This window comes from Antedon mediterranea, chromosome 3, assembly GCF_964355755.1.
Source record: "Antedon mediterranea chromosome 3, ecAntMedi1.1, whole genome shotgun sequence".
In the NCBI taxonomy this organism is placed as follows: Eukaryota; Metazoa; Echinodermata; class Crinoidea; order Comatulida; family Antedonidae; genus Antedon; species Antedon mediterranea.
In genome coordinates, this window is record NC_092672.1 from 25092363 (window position 1) to 25116336 (window position 23974).

The following is a 23974-nucleotide window of genomic DNA, read 5'->3' on the forward strand; positions in this document are numbered from 1 at the left end:
TGTAAAATTTCTCATTAAAAAGGATAGTGCATTATTAACATTGCTAAATAAGGTACCGTAATCTACAGAAAATTGAAGTTTCTATACATAAATAGATGCAAAATGCATAACAATAAACTCATGGGGACGGTCATTAACAGAGCTTGACTCTGTTTTGAGACGTACACAGACAAAAGTCGGCTTCTTTCGCAGACCCTGTGCACGCAAGATTAGTGGGCATGTTTGAGAAGTTTCTGCATTAGAAAGTCTAGGTCTTTTGGTAGCCAATTAAAGAGGATGAACTAAAAACACCGAATCAAAACCTTAAAGGTGCTTACAAGAATGCTTGTTAATACTAATAATAGCTAACAACTGTGAATGTAGTAAAACCTCCAGCTAATGTAGAAACACTAACAGCTTATATGTAGTAAATAAAAGTCAACACCAGCTAATGTAGAACGGTCAACAACTGATGTAGTAACAAAAATTGCCACACACTATCGCCAGCTAATATAGAAAATATATATTTTACAAACCTGTTTAAATCTGTGCAAATGCCTTTTTTTATTTAGCTATCAGTCTATCCATATTTGTAAACGACCAATTTTCTAAAACGACCATACATTGTAAGCAAACATTTCTCTTAAGAGAGCGCTTTTCATAATTGACTACCTCTTTTAAGGGATCACCTCCTCTCATAAAGGACTACTTCTTATAATCGAAAACCTCTTGTAAGCGACCACCTCTCTTAAAGAACACACCTCTTAAGTGACCCCCTCTTTCAAGGCACCACAACCTCTCTCTTAAGGGACAACTTCAACCACCACAAAAGGTAGGTTCATGGTGATAGCCAAATATACAATTGTAGGGGTTTTCTGTCAAAACAATTGATTAACAGTGCACTTTTGTTTATTTATCAAATCCAAACATTTATAAAAGCTCACTCATATTATGGGATAAAGAGGCCTACTTCCCATTATGGGGATAGTGTAGTATGTGGTAAAAATTAAACACAGGAGGAGAGAATGCTATTCTTGCTTCTACATAATAAATAGATACAAGTTGGTTTATCTGCCAGCAGTTTTTCTCATTGTTAGTATAGTATTACTATTTACGTTTGGATTTATAGATCTTGCCTACTACAGAACAGAGGTAGTGTTTTGGATCTGGGTGTCTATCAATTAATATGTCTTTGTAAATAGCTTGTTTAAGTAAATATTTTTGTTTTTAGGAAGGAAAGACGCCTGAATCTATTGTAGAAACAAATATGTACATAACGAAAAAAGAAAAAACTGTGATTTTGAACTATTTTGACAGTAAGTAAAGTTTATAAATATAAATTATGCATTAATCTAAGATAGGTAAACACAGTGCAAAAGCTTTAATGTGGTACATTATTATCAATGCTACTACTATAAATTTTACAAAATTGTACTACAGAAACAAACTGTAAGGTGAATATTTTTATATTGGCAGACCTTATTTTTCTGGTTCATTAGAAATGAATGAAACTAAATTCTCTGGATCCAGCCCAATCAATAGCATAATTGATATGTATAGTACATGGTTTCCACTATTTTATTATATTAATTGAGAGTTGGTTTAATATTTGTATTAAAGATGTGTCCCCATGAAAAAATAATTCTTAACAAAATGTTTGTTGAATATGCCATTTTAATGTACCATAATAGTTATCCACTTTGACCAAAAATTGGATCGGAAAAAAAAACTGTAATTTAAAGCAAAAAATGTTCAAATTGGCTGCCAGCCAATGGGTTTTTGGTTGAATTTAACCATTTATTTTGTCAATTTATAAGTGAAAACATTATTTTTTTTCATTTTTTTTTCTACGGAAGTGATTATCTTTATGAAAACTACAAAATAACATATTCAAAGTCTGATTTAATTAATCTTCATTTTTCATGTTTTTGGGGGACAATACATCTTTAATATTATTGTATTGCTGGTACTCGAACATAATTTAATATTCTTATTTCCCATGGTTCAAGTTTACCGGAGGTATTATTAAAGTTGACGAGAACTCTTGTACTGTATATGGGATGACATTTATTTTACTGTTTAATAACAAAATACTGATAATATCAAGTATTTTTAAGGCTTACAGAGGCAGAATGAGATAACAATTAATTTGTTGTCATAATAGAATTAGTTCCTGCAGAGATACGTGCCAGGGGTAAACAAGCTATTAAAATATATAAAGAAGAACTTAAAACTGGTAGCATGTCTGTTGTGAATTCAAGATGTATGTTTCTGGGAAAAGAGGGTGCTGGCAAGACTAGCTGTGTAAAGGCTATGGTTGGAGAAAGGTAAAAAGTAAAATTGGTATAATGTTTATCGAGTATATATTACTGTACGGTATCTTAAGCTGTATTGACCATCAATAGTTGTGTGCAAACATTATCTTGTGAACTGCTAAAGGAAAGGTTTTATTAAATGTGAATTATTATACACTAAGGGTGACATTGCAGTATGTTGAATATTGTGATTCTTATAAAATAATAAAAACATTAATTTTATACACTTTAATTTACTTTTAAACTTACTAATGTTCTATTCATTAAAAATGTATCAGTTGTTTTATGATTGGAATATTTAAATGCAAACCCTTTCATGATTTAGTCATTTTATACATACTATGTATGTTTCTAAAATGTACAATAAATTTTAACTTTACTATACAATGTTATAATAGATTCAATTCTGCAGAACAATCCACAGATGGAATCGTTACAACCACAGTGTTTCAAGCAAAGAAGGATTGTAGTCAATGGAAAAAGATAAAAGATGTAAATGGTGAGAAAAGCAACTGAAAATGTTAAATTTTACATATTCATTATTTTGCTATAAATTTAACATTAATTTATTTTTGATAAAATAATACTAATATTTAAATAAAAACATTCTTAAATGTATAATATAATGCCATTTACACATTGGTTATACAACAAATAACAATTCAAAATTCATTTGGCTATGCAACCATTACGTCTTGGTCTTACATTTTCAATGAGGTGATTGAAATCACCTCAGATACCAAGAATTGGAAAATTACTGTCAATGTTCAAAATATTGCTTATCATTGTATTCCTCTCATCTCATACAACACATTGGTTTCCTAATCTAATTGTCCATTTCTTGCTTTGTATAGATATTGAGCTATCAGAGCAAATTCGTTCACATGCTTTAGGAGAAAAGGTTGATAAAAGGTTACAAGAAGGTAGGTACAGACTAATAAAGCTTTTATAACATTTAAATCTGCATAAAAGATGTATAATGATATCGATCAGTAACACTGTTATATTGGTTTTGTTTCTGTAATTTTTTGTAGAAGGCAATGTTGGAACCTGGGCTAAATTTAAGAATGGTATGTATAAGATGGTAAGAAGAAAAGAAAAAGTGAGTGACATAACTAGTGTATGGGACTACGCTGGTCAACTAGACTACTATATAACGCACAGGGTATGTTTTCATTATTGTATTATAAATATCACATGTATTCTAAGAGTCATATTTAAAACAAATATTATTTTGATTGGGTTCAGAAATAATTAAATTTGAAGTTCTTAAATACTAATGGACCTTTTGTATTGATTAATTGTTGATTAAATAAGAAGAACAGACTTTATTTTTCTTTTTACATAATGTGTTCTTATGCTATTTTGCCAAGAACATTTTTAACAGGGTTATTTTATCAATGTGCAACTTTTTTTTTAGACTATGCTATGTTTTTGTTGGTTTTTCTAGTTCCATTGATCTTACATGTTTCAATTACTGATTTTTTTTTATCACAAGTTTTCATATAAAACATCACCAGGGGCTGATCCAGGGGAGGGGACCACAGGGCATTTGTACCTGTCAATATTGTCAACAGTAAAAAGAGAGGGTGGAGGGCAGAGTGGAGTAGATGTGGGAATGAGAAGGTTAAATATATTATTTAAACATCGTCAGTAAACAAATCAAAAAACCTCAGAATACCATACCTCCGCCAATTATACCAGGCCTTTCTTTCTTTCTCTTTTGTTCTTATTTCATGCAATATTGCAATGTTGAATAAAGATCAATAGGTGATCTACAATAAACAATGCTAAAATAAATACTTTACAAATACTATTCACAATCTAAATACAACAAATACTATTCCTGATCTAAAAAGGAAGAAGGTCGTAAGACTCAATAATAAATGCAAATCACTATCCAAATGAAAAAGTAAACAGAGAGGTATCACTTTTGAAATAATATCAATAATTGAAGTAGTATGACTTTGATGGTAATTTAAAGAAATTGTATTAAATGGTAATTTATACTTACAAAATTTAAATTGTTTGTCTCAAGCTATGCATAAGTGTGTTTATGATTAAAATCAATTTATTCAGAGAAAATGTGATTTTAAATCTATCCTAAAATCTCATTGAGCTGATTTCCACGCGTTCAAAACATCATCGGATAACATATATCAATGAAATATACACTACATTCACAAATAAAACAATGAATTAATACAAGTCAAACTTGAGAAGGAATTCTTTTTCTTTTAGAGTTGTACTTTTGTGGAATGGTCTTTCAGACTATGTTGTTTCAGCTAGTTCTTTAAATTTGTTTAAAAATAGACTAAATGAGGCTTGGGTAAACCATCCATTAAAGTCCACACCATTTGTACAAGATGACCTGCGAGGGGCTTATAAGCAATATGCTTCGCCTCAATTTCCCTCTATTCATAGGATTATGAGGGATTACAAGTAAACAAGTAAAAGTCTTGTAATCAAAAAAGCTTTATATTTTAACTGCAAAAAAACACAATTTCCAACCAAAAATTGTATATTTTTTACCACTTAAAGAACTTGAACGGATACTCGGATTTTAGTCATTTAAATTGCAAAATGATAAACATTAATTTCTTTTTGGTTAACTGAAAGAAAAGTGAATTGATTAATAAATGACTAAACTTGACCTACACGCATGCACCAGTGACCTCCTGCAAGCTGAAAAATAGTTGTGTAAATTCCATTTGACGTAGTACACGCACCCTCTTGTAAGAATTACCACATGTATCAATGCGAGCTGAACGATGGTGGAAAAACATGCATCCCTCTTACAAGAAATTACCATGTGTTCTTGCCTGCATTGATGGTATCTGTTCCAATTTACAATCATATTGGTGTGTATCACTATAAAACAATATGACAGGCTCATGTGTATACCAACAATGAAATTGCGCTATATTTAGACATTGACAGGGTTTGCTCACTGTCTCAGGGTGACAGCATGCAGCTTGTTTTTGAACGTCTAAACAAGTAGGTTAGACCTAGCCAATGGTTTTGAAATAATCATGACAACAAAACATACATAGCAATACACATCATGTCAAGTTAGTTCCCGCAACATAGGAACCACAGTCCTGGTAGGGGTCTGGTATCACAGTGTAAAAAACATACATAGCAATACACATGTCAAGTTAGTTCCCACAACATAGGAACCACAGTCCTGGTAGGGGTCTGGTATCACAGTGTAAAAAACATATATAGCAATACACATCATGTCAAGTTAGTTCCCACAACATAGGAACTAGGGGTCTGGTATCACATACATAGCAATACACATCATGTCAAGTTAGTTCCCACAACATAGGAACCACAGTCCTGGTAAGGGTCTGGTATCACAGTGTAAAAAACATACATAGCAATACACATCATGTCAAGTTAGTTCCCGCAACATAGGAACCACAGTCCTGGTAAGGGTCTGGTATCACAGTGTAAAAAACATAAATAGAACAGGGCCTTAGCCAGGATCTGTCAAGGGGGGTTCGGACACTAAGTATTTGGGTCACTGTCCCACTGTCACTGTGTTTCCCTTGTGGCCCGGGCAACAGCCTTAATTTCATACTAAATGTTGTTTCTGCCACTAAATTGAAATTGAGTTCCATTTCATCGTATACCATCCGGACACGGAACTTGATAGGCTTAGTCATAAAGTAGTTACAGAGTTGCAGGGCATTTTATCATTGTTGAATGTTTTGATATTAGCCTAATTGTTAAAACGACCTTCACAACCAAAATATTTCTTTGTAATAAAATCTATTTTAAATGGAACGCTACAAAAATAATCCTCTGCTTTATCAGAGCATGCATACCTAATAACCAGACAAGAACGTGTCTTTATTACATTTTACTATCAATCTATTTTCAAGTCACGCAATCCATTTTTCAACAATATAGTAGTATAATAACATTTTGATTGAATAGTGAGGGATTAGTTACAGTTTGACTTTGAATAAACAATTGGTAATTTACTGAAAATCCAAAATGAACTTGTGTTTTAATACAACAAAAATTATTCAATCAAAGAAACGCTCTACTACACATGAGAAATAGATGTCGGTCGATAAACTTCTGACGACGAATAAAACAACGACAATCAGCTAAATGTTAGTAATTTTATTTCATCTCTGGCTTGTTACATTTTTCATGACACATTACCGGACTTCCCCCTCCTCTCGCAATGAACGACAGTACAGATCCTCCCTATCTAGGCTCGTGTATGTAGAATACTACTACGTTATTCACAAATTACACACGCATAGCAGTGTTACTAGAACCATCACAGATTACCTCTAATGGATCAATCATTCACACATGATTTAAAAAATTCATCGACAAACGAAATATAGCCTATATTCATTTCTTTTAAATATTAGGCATATTGCCAAGGCTAATAATCGATTTGTCCATAATTATTGCGTTTTGCCGGGGGTTTTCCATAATATAAGGCCAATTTTTAGGCCAAATCATAATTGTGCGTATAGTGTTGTATTTCCGATGCGTGTAGTACCCTATTTATCTTCATTTTCGTACGTTCGTCGTAAATAGGCCGAATTTCCGTAGTAATTTATAGACGTTCCACAATTTGAACCGTGTTATACCGGTAACAGAGCAAAGTTTGCTTCTTTCTGCAAATTTCCTATCATTATTTTCTTTGTTTTATTTGGAGTGTGGTTTAAAACAACACTTTTGTAAAGTTTATAGTGGATAAATGAAAATGAATTTTTGGAAAATGTGGTTTTAACATCTGACTTTATTTAGCATTTTTAATTGAATTAAAATTCCAAATTATACAATTTAACCTTTTGCTCAATATATTTATAGCAACTGCTTCATATTTTTTGTACAACTTTTTAAAATTATTAATTGATAATTAATTTACATTAATTGAGTACAGTTATTAGAATGTATTACCGTACCAAAAGTACCTTAATCGGAGACTTCCCCGCGACGTTTGCATTGAACGAAAAAAAAATTATCATAAATTTACGTGCGAGAGTACTATTTGCGGCCATCTAGGGGTGTCATTTAACAATTTGCTTGCTCAAATACTCAGTGTCTACAGCCCTGGAGTCTTTGGGCAACCCTCTTCTTAAAATAGTCCTGCGACCGCCCCTGATAGCTCTATCTATATTTATTTACAGCAATTTGTTGAGGAAACTAAATATATCAATGTAAATAGGTGGTATTGATACAGTTGAGTAGGCCTACGTATCGGCTGGTGGTCTAGACAAAAATAATCGAATGCCATAGGCCTAATGTAAACTACAGTACATGATACCATAGATATTATAGTGTAATATATTAAATCCACTATAATCTTCTATGATGATGATACACTATACTTCATAGCCACACATAAATATTGTAGGTAACCGCAGCGTTCCATTTTTTGATGTACGTCGGAAGGCTATATACTTTATGCATGCTGACTGCCAGTGATCGAAACAATAGGTACGCGGTTGTCTAGCGGTGTTCTTTGTACGATTCGTTCGTGGCCAAGCTCGCGTCAATATCATGTTACATCCTGGGACCAAAAATTCGTATTATTTTTCAGGTGAAAATCGGCAACCAATTCATTTGTTTAACAATAAGGTATGATTTATTCACGAACGAGTTTACAAATTTTTCAATTTACAAACAACCTTTTGTATTGTGGGGCACGTATTTGGAAGATTTTCAGAGATGAGGGTGTGGTGAGGTATTGTGGATGTCGGGGATAGGGGTTCGCAGTCGGTTAAGGGGGAGGGGGGTCGCTGTAAAGGGGGGTTCGCCCGAACCATAAAAACCCCCCCTGGCTACGGGCCTGTAGCAATACACATCATGTCAAGTTAGTTCCCGCAACATAGGAACCACAGTCCTGGTAGGGGTCTGGTATTACAGTGTATAAAACATACATAGCAATACACATGTCAAGTTAGTTCCCGCAACATAAGAACCACAGTCCTGGTAGGGGTCTGGTATCACAGTGTAAAAAACATACATAGTAATACACATGTCAAGTTAGTTCCCGCAACATAGGAACCACAGTCCTGGTAGGGGTCTGGTATCACAGTGTAAAAAACATACATAGTAATACACATGTCAAGTTAGTTCCCGCAACATAAGAACCACAGTCCTGGTAGGTGTCTGGTATCACAGTGTAAAAATGGTGAAAGTTTATTTTACAGTCTGCATTAATCTGCTTGACTTGGTGCAAGTCATGAACAAAAGTGTTCAGAACAAAAGCAGAGCAAAATAGATAAATAAATGACTCAATTTAAAATTTCAACTATTTATTTGCACACTAGACTGTTTCATAAAAGTGATGAAAAGAAGAGCTATTTCATCACCTTGATGAAACAGTACAGTATGTAGTGTGCAAATAGAATGTTGAAGTTTTTACTTGAGTCATTACATTTTATCTATATAAAATATTGTAATATTATTATTATAATTAACCATAAAAGCATAATCCTTGTTAATTTCCAGTTTTTCCTGACAAATACAGTATCATACTGTGTTGCTTTCAATGTCATGGACAACTTGGATGAGCCAGCTAAACCACGGGATTTAAAAATAGTAAGTTGAACTTAGTACTTTAGACAATCTTGTAAACTATAAATGCTATGATTTAATAATGTAATTTAATTTCAATTTTAGTTTAAAAATATATTGTCATTGTCATTTTAGGGTCAGCTAGGAATGACTAATTTGGACATGAATTTGTTCTGGATAAGGTCCATTTATGAACATACTGTGTCACAACATGGTTCAGGAAACACTATTTCAATTGATGGCAAGAACATAGAGTCACCTCCCATCTGTTTGGTTGCAACTCATGTGGACAACTTGTCAGGGACAGCATCAGAAAAAGAGGAGGAGGTAAATAGTATATAAATATTAGATATTTATATCTTGTCTTTTTCTTAACTATGTCAATATAAGCGCTCCTAGCAACTGAACACAACTGAATGCAACTATAAACCTCAACTGACTGCAACTGACAGGCGCACAACAATGTAGACATAAGCTTATAATTACTTTCAGTTGCTTATGTTCTATTTTTACTGTAACTGAATGAAACTGAAAAGTTTTAAACGTGTCACACGTGTGGTATGGGTAACGGCGACCAGTCGCAATTGGTTTGTATATACTGGTTCCTATACAACTATTAATTGCGTTGTGCATGTAAGGTAAATTAATAGGCTCTTTAGAATTAATATTTTGCCTACAAGAAGGTTGACTGTATTTAACAACCCATCAGTACAATTAGAACAAAAAAGCAGTTTGAGGTCTAATATACATGTTTATACAATCAACTAATATAACATGAAAATGGAACATTAAACATTACATGCATTACAAAAGAATTCATTAAAGAAGGTAAAGTAGAAACATTGTTTGAGATTTTGTCATTTTGAATTACAATATGAATAAAAAAAAAAACAGCCTGTAACAGTCATGGAAGATTGTGTACATTAGGTGGTGACATATTGTCTTGTAAACCACTGATCATGATGATCACTGAGATCATGCAGATTGATCTCACTGATCATGTCAGTATTCTACGAAAGCCCATTAATGCCATTTTAAGTATAGGTTTTTCGAACGTAATCCGTTCTAACGAATTAGTAATTCGTTTGAACGGATTAATAATCTGTTCAAACGAATTAGTAATCCGTTCAAATGAATTGCAACATATACAACAAGTGCCATTTAAAGTATATGTTGTAATTCGTTTGAACGGATTACTAATCCGTTCAAACAAATTACTAATTTGTTTAAACGGATTACTAATTTGTTCAAACGGATTACTAATCCGTTCAAACAAATTACTAATTTGTTTAAACGGATTACTAATTCCTTCAAACGAATTACTAATTTGTTTTAACAGATTATTAATCTGTTTAAACAAATTAGTAATTCGTTTGAACAGATTAGTAATCCGTTCAAACGAATTACAACATATTCTTTAAATGGCACTTGTTGTATATGTTGCAATTGGTTTGAACAGATTACTAATTCGTTTGAACAGATTACTAATCCGTTCAAACGAATTACTAATTTGTTTAAACAGATTAATAATCTGTTCAAACGAATTAGGAATCCGTCCAAACGGATTAGTAATTTGTTTAAACGGATTACTAATCTGTTTAAACGAATTAGTAATTCGTTTGAACAGATTATTAATCCGTTAAAACGAATTACTAATTCGTTAGAACGGATTACGTTCGAAAAACATATACTTAAAATGGCATTAATGGGCTTTCGTAGTATTCTCCGTGGATATATCATTGTCAACACTTGGCTTGAAAATATGCCTGGAGGCGCAAACAAAATCCTAGATGGCGACAAAAATCCAAAATGACTGCCCATTTGATCTAAATTGTATTTATAATGCCTATATTAAATATCCTTTTTAAACTTGTTTGTTTTTTTTAATTAACCACACACATTGAATACAAATAAAAATATTTATTGAAATATATATCTATATAGATAACACAGTATATCAGCATGTAGACTTGGCCCAAGTCTGTATATCTTTTTTTTTTATTTATTTGTTTTTATTTCGACCCCGATTTTTGTCTGAAAATACAGACTTGTGAAACACGTATAGAAATCGATTTGCAGACCGCAAACATCCGATAAGAATGACGTAGGTTATCATACCGTATTTGGCTATATGGCGCGGGCAGTATGTAAATATGGATTTCGAATCAACCAATGATCATTTTGTTTCAAAATGAAAAAGATCGAGACGTACGTACAGTGCTGAATGTACGATCGAGACTGTTGAAATAATAAAATCGTAATGCCAAGTTGTTTTGTTTATTAATTGTTTAGTCCTTGGCCTAGGCCTCTTTCGTAGGTCCCACTCAACTTGCACGCATGACCTGCCAAATAAAACGCCAATAAAGTAGCCCTACATACCACCACCGGCACACAACAGGGCTACACCACCACACAGAACAGGACAGGGTCTGGGTGGGAATTAAATCAAAATTATCTCCGCGTAATAAATGATCCATTCAATGTTTGATTTGCAGAGAAGCTAGCCTATCATATCAAGACGAGTTTTCATGTTCTTGGGAAAAAATCCCACCAAATGTTTACCAGACTACTAGGCATATAAAATAATTTCTAGCCTTCAGAAACTCATAAATGTACCCAACAAGTACACATTGTCTAAACGTAACATAGCGCATGCGCATCATCTTAGTTGTTGAGTCTTTGAAATTCTGAAATATGAATATTAAAATGGTGTGCGAGTGAGTAGCCAATCGCATGCAGCTGAAACTAGTCAACTGGATAATCGTATGCACCAATAATTCTTGGTGTCAAACCACGTGACTTGTGCGTGTTTCCCCAGACACGGAGTATCCAAAATCAAGTAGTATACGTATGAAACGCCATATGTGCCAAAATATTTATCTTTTTACTAATATTAAGACAAAACTCCGTCTAGAACCTAGACTAATCAGCATGATCAGTAACAGTAATTATTGTGATAAGTTATCAGCAATAGCAGCAATATAAATGTATTTATTAATTGAAGGTTATGAAGATGTACAAGAAAATGTTTGATAAAATGGAAGGAATGCCATATGCTCACCATGTAGATCGTGAAATGTACATGGTTGATAACACCATGAAATCACCTGAAGGTATTACAAAACTTAAGCGAAACGTTGGTAGATACATGAAGGAAATGGTGAGAGAAGTTCCAGTAAAGTGGGTTAATTTACAGGAAAGTTTGCAAAGAATTGGTGAAACAAAATTGTGTATTACGTTTGATGAGGTAAAGTTTTGATTGTGGATTCCAATGTAATTATATAATATTATTATTTATTGTTACTTTGTTTTTATTCCTACAGACACTACTAATATTTATAGTCCTGGCCTATCTTTGAATTTTCCATTAGATTTTCACCAGGCTCTACAAGTAATGTACTAAGTTAAGTTATTTATTTAAATTAAATTCTGTATTAGGTTTCCAGGATTGGCACTGAATGTGAAATATCCAAAGAGGGGCTCGCCACTGCCATAGAGTATATGAATGACATTGGGATCATTTTGCATTCAAGTACTAACAAAAAACTGAAGAACACTGTGATAACAGATCTTCAAATGATGATTCAAATGGTGACAAAAGTGATCACGGTAGTTAAACCGTCTATTAAAGTGGTAGGTAGATAATGTATTTTGTTATGATATTAGATTGTCAAAAATGTGGATGTATAGGTGATGTTAATAATCTGTTCTTAGTGAAACAGTATAATTGTATTGATCATGTGACTGTACAGTGTAAAGTAAGAATAAACTGTTTTTTTTTTTAAATATAGAAGCAAATCAGTGTGCTGTGGAAAAGGCTTGATGAGGAAGGAATGCTGGAGGAAAGACTGCTACGGTATTTATGGAAACAGCAGTTGGAGGAAGATCCACATCGCTTTGAAATCTTTACTGAAGTGATGAAGACATTTGGTTTGCTCTTTGAGAAATTGAAGGTAAGTTAATTCAATTCAATTCAATTTCTTTATTGCTGCTAACGCCATCAAGGGCTAATATCCGCTTAAACCTACTACATCATACAAACAAATACATATTTACATTTAAAATTGTTTTAACCATCTTATTTTAGATTGGCTGTCACTTAAATTAGCTTAAATGTTATACTTGTAATATTTTAATTTACAACTCTTTGCTTACATCTGCAGGTAACCGAAGGTGATCGGGTATTCCTGGTTCCATCTCGAATGAAAACCGAGGAAGAGAGTCTTGAAGTTGAAACGGACAAAAAAAATATGGTTTCAATCTATCTTACACCTATAGACTTTCTTCCTAATGCTGTCTACAATACATTGGTTGTTGCATTTCTGGACTTGATGGAGGAAAAAAATAAAGATGGCGACCAACTTGTGTCTCAAAACCGCAGTGAATTTGACTTTAAGGATCATGGAGTCAATCTAGGCACAGTGAAAATTGAAAACAAGCATGCATTAAAGGTTTGGAAATTACTCGTTTCAATTAAATATATTTAAAGACAAAATTGTAGATAGCAAACAATGTTTTAAATGATTTCAGTCAATCTTATTATTACACTATTGCATTTTCATTGTTATGAATACATTGAATGCTACCTATTATGATGAGTACAATGATAATGTTTTGCATTTATTATTTAGCTCATTTTAAATTAACAAAGACAATTTCCTCATCAGCTTGAAATAACTCATCTGACTGAAGTTGATGGTAATGCTAGAGGCCAAATGAAAGAACCGCAGCCAAGTTTCTGCATAGAGGTAAAGATTAGCATGATATGCCTATGTGTTATTAATAACATATTCAACACCAGCACTTGAATGTAATGATTGCCAATAAACAATGGAAATGATCATATAAACGTTTAAGTTGCCATGTACGAAACTCAAATTGCTGACTCTAATAAAAATTACAAAAGACATACTTATAATATTTTATTCTACGATATGTATATAATGTCTTTTTTATTCACCCAAAAACTATGTAAATTCATTCCACGCTGGACCACCTATAGTCCTATGTATCCCAGGAAAACTTGATGCCCCGAATTGGAATTTGGCAAACTGGCTAAATACTATATATAAACAGCTTCCACCTTCTATGTAATCTTTGTTATCATGTAACACTCAGAGCCATTGAGTCACTTTGCATAATCTATTCTGCTCTGCTTAATTGCGTCAAGCACTTTTGCCTATATGGGTTGGTTCAAACTTTCAACCTATTATATTTAAAACTTATGTTCTACATTTTACTTGGTTTGTAGGTGTTAAGTTATCTAATGCATCAACTAGAAACTGTACTTGTCACTAGAGAAGGAGTTGGCTACAATCTATGTGTGTTGTGTACTGCTTGTAATCCAGCAGAGAAGCCTCATTTACATGATCTCAAAAAGTGCTTGAAACTAGATACTAATAGTGTTAAATGTGGCAATGAACGCATGATGACCAATCATTTAAAGTGGCTATTTCTGGAAGGTTAGTTGAAATTTTTGATTATCATCACAATTTTCTTCAATTGGAGTATTTTTTATTTGATACCACATTTTAACAATACAATGTACAAAGATATATGTCCTTTAGTCCAGAGACATCTACGAAGGCCGTTTTAATTATAGATAGGTTTTATTGTTAAAGTAATACATGGTTAAATACTTTTTTTTACAATATAATGAAAATCAGTTGACTAATTGATTGACATTCTATGAATTTCCCCTGCAGAATATGGGGAAACAATCTCATCAGTCGCAGGTTTGTTGATGATAATACCAGATAATAAAAATGTTTTTTATGTATTTACTAGTCCTTGCTAATGGTAGAAAAATGATAACATGAAACTATCAGTATCCACATAAGATAAAAAAATGATAACATGAAACTATCAGTATCCACATAAGATAAAGAAAATCATCAAGGAAAGAATATAATATTTTGTTGTTTTGTTATACAATACATTTTCATTGTAGATTCTGTCAGATTTACAATTGTTAGGATGAGATATAAACGAGCATTATAAATAATGTATTTCTAAAAATCACCATGTCTCAAGTTCAGCAAATTCTAAATAGAATTTAAACAAAAATCATAAAAGATGTGGTGGCTAGGTTTTTTTTTAAACGATTATACTAGAAATGGAAATATTTGTTTTTAAACAAAACTGTGTGAGCTATTATTTTAGGCCTTAATTATTATGTTATCTGAGATTAACAAAAGCATATAAGTATTAACTAACACTAATACACAAGCTAATTTTCCCACAAGCTGGCTTAAAAATCAAACTATTTAAAAAAAATTGATATGGTCTTCATTGCTAAGTAAATTTGGAAAAATGTTAGTATCTATATATAAATTTACGCAAGGGAAAAATTTGGTAAATCGCGCCTTACTTCTAGAATGTTTACTCGATGGTATATAAAGTTGGTTCGTACTTTCGGTACTGATTTTAACCACCTGATTTAACCCTGTTTACTAATTTAAATTGAGTTAGATAATTAGTTACTGACAATTAAAACAAATTTAGGTTCAACGATTTGCCCCAAATAGGGAGTTTTCCAATCTGTCTAATGGAATTCCATCTTGAAAAATACCTGCACACAATAATATGAGGATGCTTGAAATTTACCTATCTCCTTCTATGATAATTGTTTTTAATAGGCTGAAAACCGATTGAACACTTCGAGTATAGCATCATAATGTTGAAGACAGGTCGATTTTCTTAAAAAAATACTATTTTATAGATTTAATATACGTTTATACAAATGTATTGATTTGCGATGAATGAAAGATTTCAATCTCTCAGTCTCCCAGTATAAGTATTTGGTTTAACACAAGTAGGTACATTTATGGGCCCTTCGAAGATAAACTTAAATCTTTAAATATAGCATTGCAATACGTACAATACTGTAAATACGTATTAACCATTTTTCGGTGCCATTTGTATCGCAAATTTCTTACAGCGAGTGTGGGTACTGTTAGATATATAAACACAAAATATACAAAACCTTTGTATTAATTAATTATTTATTATAATTAGAAAAAATATAAACGTAGTAATGATGTATCGTTACATGTACTTTACTATTTCAATCGACTATGACAGTGACAGTTTTAACAAATTATTAAATCGCAAATGTTCTACTCTATTTAGTGAGACAAATCTCATGACACAAAATACATGAATAAGGACCAATGTGAATGGCATAATAAAACAGTGTATCCTAGTGTTAAAAGAATGGTTTATTTAATAAAAACTAACTTTAAAATCTGTATTGAATGAATTGTAAGTGATACTGTTTTTGTTATTATGACTAATATGTTTATTTTGCATAGATACAACAACTGCTACTCCTCTGTCTACAAGCTCATTAGAGACAGGTTAGTGGTTATTATTAGATCATGTATCATATGGACAGTTTGTCTGAAAATACATGAATATACATAATAGCATAACATCTTGGTGTCATTGATTTAATACTGGTACAGTATTCTTGATTATGACTAATGTATATGTTTATTTTGCATAGATGCACCTATTGCTGCTCCTTTGGCTGCAAGCTCATTAGGGACAGGTAAAGGTGAGTAACATTAGATAGGGCAGTGTTACAACCATTTATGTAGTACCAGCTATAATAAAACTACTGCTAAGAAAGAAACATTAAAGATATCATATCATTTATTTCATTTGAACAAATACAAACATGAAAACAGAACAAATGTAAATCAATGAGGCAGGATTACCTAAAATAACAGCGGAGAAGCCAAAATAAGACATTCAAACATATTTAAAACATAATTAAAATACATTTTTTGGAAGAAAGTTAAAATTGCTGTATATGAATGACAAGATAGTTTAAATTGTATGAAGTTAAATGTATTACAGCAAAATCCACCACAGGTTAGCTAATTCCTCAAAATAATCAAAGCCGAACAAATCAGAATGGAATCGTGCTCATATTTCTTCTAACTTTCAGAAACATCAAATTATCAACATTATTTTTTTTGATATTATTAATTTGAATACTATAATAACAATTTTCAAATAGTAGACAAAACTTTTCTACGTAGGAAAGGTGGTCAAAATAATAACTAAAACATCCTTGAAAACAAAACAGCAATTTGTTAAGAGATTGATTCACACATATATATATAAACTTTTATGGGGATAAAAATGCAATAATTATCCATCATTTGTTTTGCAGAAAATACATTGCAAGAAAAGTATTTTATATTACTAAAATATAAATATGCTTATTTTGCGGTGAAACATTTTAAGATTTGTTTAAGAGTGACTAGTATCAATCATAGTATAATAATTCTCAAACACTTGTTTTTGTAGTAAATACATCACAAGAACAATTCAACAAGTTGAAGTATGATCTTGGTTTACTCTATATTGGTGAGCGACTGCTTTTGTTGAAATGCTGTCTATTTGAACACGTAGACTTACAGCACCTTGGCAAGTCAAGTTGCACAGCAAATTACCTATTAAACCAACTACATGAACGTCGTTATATCACACCTACTAATGTCCGTCTGTTGCTAGAGGTGGCTGAGATTTCACAGTTGAAAGATGCTGAAGATCTCATAAATCAATATGTTGTAACCAACAAGGTTCCAAACACTGATGAAGGAACAAAGTCAGTTTCACCATATAGGAAACGATTGTGCATGGCATTGCAGCAATTTGACCCACATAAGTTAAATGATGTAATTGCTTACTATGGATTGAACTTATTAAGTTTACCAACAATTTGGGAATTAGTGTTTCACCTAGAAAGCAATAGAAAATTACTAGAAGAATCAGAAAGAAAGAGATTGGCTGAGCTTCTTGGACCAATCGCTGAGAGAATACTATTCAATGGTATGTATGTTGTATCATGTATAAACATCATTTATAACAATTGAAGTTAATTTATGTGATTTCTTACATACACAGTGTGATTATAAATAATATAAGCCATGTAAAGTATATTCAACTATAAATCTCATCATATTTAAATATTGATAGCATAACCTGCATCATTATACCAGAATTGTTAAAAGAGTAAAAATCAATCTCATAATTATACTGTAAGACATACATGTTAAGACCATTTGCACTGTACACAATATCTTGTTTGACACAACTTTATCTATGTTTGTTAAAGAGTAATTACTAATTTTTAAGAACAGAAAGTTTACACATTTACATTTGAACACTTTTGCTGACATTAAAAGTCTTTTACACTAAAGAAAAAACTTGCCTATCACAAATAGGCCTATAGGCCTATGTGCATGGAAACATGCCCTTAGAAATAAGAATACCTTTTTGAATGGGCCTGCCTTGCGTATGCATGCAAAAATCTATTAGAAAATATGTATTTTTAAAATGTGTTCCTATGTTTTTGTTATAGTTTTGTAAAAAAAAAAATGAAAACAAATTTGAATTGAATGTTACCTATGATGACTTAAATGGCCTGTTTCAACTATGATACTATACAATAAAAGTTTTTCTAATTTTTTTTTCAGATGAATGAGCAATTCCACTTCTATCCAAGCAGACAATTGAAAGAGTACCACAAACATGTGAAAATATCAAGACAATACTATTGCCATGCAAGGCAACCGAACGAGTAGGGTACCGTAACCAAAACGAGTATCATTACCATGCAAGACAACCAAACAAGTAGGGTACTATAACCAAAACGAGTATCATTACCATGCGAGAAAACCAAACGAGTAGGGTACCGTAACCAAAACGAATATCATTACTATGCGAGACAACCAAACAAGTAGGGTACCGTAACCAAAACTATTATCATTACCATACGAGAAAACCAAACGAGTAGGGTACCGTAACTAAAACGAGTATCATTACCATGCAAGACAACCAAACAATTAGGGTACCGTAACTAAAACGAGTATCATTACCATGCGAGACAACTAAACAAGTAGGGTATCGTAACCAAAACGAGTATCATTACCATGCGAGACAACCAAACGAGTAGGGTACCGTAACCAAAACGAGTATCATTACCATGCGAGACAACCAAACGAGTAGGGTACCGTAACCAAAACGAGTATCATTACCATGCGAGACAACCAAACGAGTAGGGTACCGTAACTAAAACGAGTATCATTACCATGCGAGACAACTAAACAAGTAGGGTATCGTAACCAAAACGAGTATCGTTACCATGCAAGACAACCAAACGAGTAGGGTACCGTAACCAAAACGAGTATCATTACCATGCAAGACAACCAAACAAGTAGGGTACCGTAACCAAAACGAGTATCATTAATATACGAGACAAACAAAGGAGTAGGGTACCGTAACAAAAACGAGTATCATTACCATACGAGAAAACCAAACGAGTAGGGTAGGGTACCGTAACCAAAACGAGTATCATTACCATACGAGACAAACAAACGAGTAGGGTACTGAACCAAAAACGAGTATCATTACCATGCGAGACAACCAAACGAGTGGGGTACTGAACCAAAAACGAGTATCAATACCATGCGAGACAACCAAACGAGTATGGTATCGTAACCAAAACGAGTGGGTTATCGTAACCAAAACGAGTAGGACACAGTAACCAAAACAGGTTTCATTACCATGCGAGACGTACATGCAAACAAATACACATTGTGTGCACAATTTAAAAGTAAAAGACCTGCAATACCATAAGTTACAATTGTATTCATCTTTTCAGATTACGTCCATATGAAATCTTTAAAATATTGGTATGTTGCTGCTGATAACTTGACTTGGATAAATCGTATTTATTAATAATTATGGCGGCAGTACACAGCCACATGGATAGATTGGAAGTTGAAGGCAAAAAAAACATTATTTTTAGATTGATAGTTGAAACCAATCAAACTGTGGTATGTTTGTAAATATCATTCGTTTTGTATATCCTTGTTGTCCTTTCGTATAATATAAATCATGTGCATTCCAATTTCAAACTTATTAACATTCACTTGGAAACAGAATAATGTATATATTATAAAGTGTCGATCATTTTGTATATTCTTGTTTGTATTCATTATTCAGTTAAACATAAGTTTATAAAAACCATTACTTCTTAAGATGAAATACTTTGTTTTTTTAAATATAATTAATCATTGGTGAACACTGGATTCTTGAAGGTCATCATGTGGATGTAAAATTCACATTTCACTGAGCATTCACAACCATTAAGAATAAATCTTAGTTACAATAAGAATATTCTGCAATGACAGTCAGTTTTAATGCCAACTTTTTTTATAATTTAATTTTTTTACTGCCATATAATTAAGTTTAGTTTTTAAATGTTTGTTTTACTTTGTTTTTCTGAATAAAGAAACCTTTATATGTTAGTCTTTAACTGTGTATGATATTCATAAATTAACAACATGTATTTTTATGTATAAATTTAATAATCATCAATTTTTCAAATTATATTCTTAATGCTAACTCCTTTTCATAACTATGATACCAGTTATTCCGATATTTACTTTTCAATTCAATTTCGTAACCGATATATGGCTAGAAATCCCATTTCTAGCCGTCCAATCTAATGGAATGGTATTGATGCTTTTATACAACATACTTGTTATATAATCTATCCACATTTCTTGTTTTATGTAGTAAATATCATGTTTTTAATTGTTACCGTCTTTTCTTATTTGTTTTTAAGATTGCCAAACTTTAAACATATGTCGGGATTCTATTGTGATAGTGAATCACACAATTATGCCCAGTCTCAGCTGAAATGTGTCTATGTGTTCACAACCCTTATATATATATATATATATATATATATACAACTGAGGACTAGTGCTGTTCCGCCGTACCACGCCGAGAATGTTAAAGAGTCGTTATCCAATCGAGTTCGAACAATACCATGAAAGCCTCAGTGGTCTAATGGTTAGGACATCTGCATATCAAGCAGGCGGTTCGAGTCTCGGTTGGGGCGACTTTTTCTCATTCTCACCGATTTCCTCATCTTTATCGTTTCGAATTAATGTTCATTGCCTAATGTGTTTAATATATATATATATAAATCCAAAGGCAAATTACTGAAAAAAATGACAATGCTGTGGGTATCAGTGGCTGGATCTCAATGGAGATACAAAAATAAAAAGCGAAAAGCTAAATCAAAACGATAAAGTAAACAGCCAGAAAAGTTAGCAGAGCTTTCGGGCAACACTAGCCCTTCATCAGTGCAAGTGAAGGAATTTGGATAATGTCAGAGTATAAAGCTGGCAAGTGCTCCCTGGGTGGACAGGAATAAAAGAAATATATATATATATATATTCTAAAAAGAGAGATGGAACAAATAAACTGAAACAAAAACTTATTAAATCAAAAGAAAGTAAAACATGCAAACTAGATTGAAAATGAAAGCCATTTATTATACGATTGTACAGCAGCTAATATGTTATGATACCATATTATAATAGGAATCAATTTATAAAATGTAGTGTTAACTGTCTCTGTCGGTTATTTTGTACTCCAAAGCGGATGTATTTTGTGATTTAGTTTTATTACGAAAGGAAAATTATATAACACATTTTCAATATTTTTATATCACTATTTTGAATTTAAAGTATCTAATTTACAGTACTAAATTGTTTATATTTGTATGATAAAATATTATAAATGAATAAAAGCGGGATGATATTTCCATGAAATATTTTTAAATACCGTGATAATAATTTGTATATTTTGAGCTTAATTCATTTTAAATCTGTGTCGTTGTATTACATCCGGGTCTCTTTGGTTGCCGTTTAAATATCACGTCATCATTCATCATCATTGCCGTTCGTGTTCATTATCATTGTCACTATCGTCATTATTATCAAATCATTCCAGTTTTTCAGGTAAATTCAATTTTTGTCAAAGTGGATAACTATTACCGTATATTTCGGTGTATAAGTCGCACTTTTGACACACAAATTTGACCTCTAAATTAAGGGTGCGTCTTATACACTGAACATAAATGCCTCACCACACAGATTGTACATCACCTATGTCATCACCTATAGATAGGCTATCGTCACCTCGTTTGCTAGGTTAGGCCTAGCTACAGTAACTAACTAACGTAACGGCAACCTGCTTCTGCCTAGTTTTCAAGGCATTTTAGCATGATGTTATACTAAATATGATGAAAAGATTTGTTCATTATGGCACTCCGATAAAATTTCATTTGTAAACGTTTACGTACGATTGGAATAGTATTTATTTATACAGTAGTTATACGCACGATCGCCGTACCCCCAGTGCAAGCCCTTTCTTGGCGGCCACATGGTGTATTTATAGTTATACGCACGACCGCCGTCCCCTTAGCCTAGCGCAAGCCCTTCTTGGCGGCCACATGGTGTACGGTATTCGATTAGTATATTTTCCAGTTGATTATAGCATGGACCTAGCGTATACACTTCTCGGATACATAGATACTAATCGAATACGATTGTCCGTGAAAACGTGCGCCCTCTCGAAATGATCGAGCGAGGCTAGCCCACACACGTACGTGTTACACACACGGTCATGCACTCGATGTTGCGGCGAAACTCATGAATAACAAGTTAGAAAGAACTTGTTGAGGCTGGGCGCGGCCGAGCCTAGGTATGAAAAAACCTAAATAAAGGACGCCGTTGTAGATATAACAAAATATATTATTACAATAATATTGATTACAATTTAAAAAAACATGGTTTTGATGAAAAATAAGGTGCGTCTTATACATCGACGATATAAAAAATACCGATATTTTACTCCCAGTTAGGGGGTGCGTCTTATACACAGGTGCGACTTATACACCGAAATATACAGTAATGTGACATTAAAATGGCATATGTAATTAACGTGGCCAAAATTACATTTCGATGATTATGTTGACACCTTAAATAATGAACAAAATATATATTGCGATATTAATTTGATTAAAAAATCAGGATTAGGATATGACATTAAACAAAATTTAAAAAAAATGTTATCACCACTTAATACGAAACGATCTGGGAAGACAACTTTAGCTTATGGTTATAAAAGATATCTCTGATTATTTGATGATAATATGCTATTGTTTTGTTGTGATTGTTCATCATTGCATTCTTGCACATCAGAATCAGCAAACTGGTAAAAATAAATGTTAAATTGTATTAAATTGTATCAAGAAAAAAAAAATTAGATTAAAAATCATAAACTGAATGTTTATGATGTGAATACGGAGAATATTTCATGAAAATTAACTGATTGACCATTTAATGAGGCGGAACCAAGCACAGGCAATCTCTCAGTAAATGAAATATACTCTATTCAACATTATTAGTTTTATAACACAGTACATATGATGATGTGTTAATTTAACATCATTAAAATAAGTACATGTATATGAGGATGTGTTAGTGATGAAGGAACATACTTCACATTGTAAAGTTTGTTGGTGCAGCGAAGATTGAAAATTGTGAGTTTTAAGTAAAAGGCCTACCTCATCTGAATTCAATTCATTTAATTGTTCATCTAACTTGCGTTGGTGTAAACGAATTGAATATCCAATCATAGCATACTGTATGACATGTGCTGCCTCATGTCGTCTCTTTACATCTTCTCTCACCTTCCAGCCTCTCAAACCTACAACATATCAATTCTAATTAGTGACAATTAGTGGCTTTGTTTGGTAACAGCATGATGCCTGCAAGATATTTGGCATAACACTATTACAATCAATACCTGCTTGAATGATGACCACAGCTGCCTCTTGTTTACTTTTGGTTGCCAGGATCTTCCTCCACCATATCTGTATTACACCAGCACTTAAATTGAATTCCTTCAATCTTGCAACTTCAAGTTTATCCAACTAAATGAAAAATAACGGAATATAATAAATATACAATGATGCAGATTCTTACTTACTTTTTTACACTGACAAGCTAAAAACAAAGTATTATAATTTCGTGCTACAACTTTTTCATAATGTTATAAGATAGGAATTTTACTGATTTTCATTGACTTACACACATTAATGGGTAATAATTTTTAATAAAACGGTATTTTTAAATTGTGTCAAATTAATTGTTCTTTTCTTTTTTATATTTATATACTTTTTTTAAAAACAAAAATGCCTCAATTTTACATAATTATTTAGTCAATTTTGGTGAATTTCATAT

The 23974-nt window shown here is 32.3% G+C and overlaps 2 protein-coding genes across 2 annotated transcripts in view; one reads left to right on the plus strand and one right to left on the minus strand.

The window, feature by feature from the left end:
- Positions 1 to 1238: 1238 nt before the first annotated feature.
- LOC140045072 (uncharacterized) lies at positions 1239 to 20590 on the plus strand. The gene is made up of 17 exons (XM_072089803.1): positions 1239 to 1295; positions 2144 to 2306; positions 2693 to 2793; positions 3149 to 3217; positions 3329 to 3459; positions 8787 to 8876; positions 8988 to 9179; positions 11857 to 12099; positions 12291 to 12485; positions 12644 to 12805; positions 13016 to 13303; positions 13520 to 13600; positions 14104 to 14314; positions 16166 to 16210; positions 16360 to 16410; positions 17172 to 17696; positions 18344 to 20590. The coding sequence occupies exons 1-17, from the start codon at positions 1247 to 1249 to the stop codon at positions 18349 to 18351; spliced, it is 2604 nt and encodes an 867-aa protein (XP_071945904.1). The 5' UTR covers positions 1239 to 1246; the 3' UTR covers positions 18352 to 20590.
- Positions 20591 to 21213: 623 nt separating this feature from the next.
- The window catches only part of LOC140044201 (unconventional myosin-XIX-like), a 16772-nt gene continuing 14011 nt past the window's right edge, over positions 21214 to 23974 (minus strand). The window contains exons 19-21 of the mRNA XM_072088679.1: positions 23538 to 23664; positions 23296 to 23438; positions 21214 to 22940 (exon numbers count right to left, since the gene is read on the minus strand). Coding sequence (XP_071944780.1) covers positions 22848 to 22940; positions 23296 to 23438; positions 23538 to 23664 — 363 coding nt within the window. The 3' untranslated portion in view covers positions 21214 to 22847. The remainder of the gene's footprint in view (positions 22941 to 23295; positions 23439 to 23537; positions 23665 to 23974) is intronic.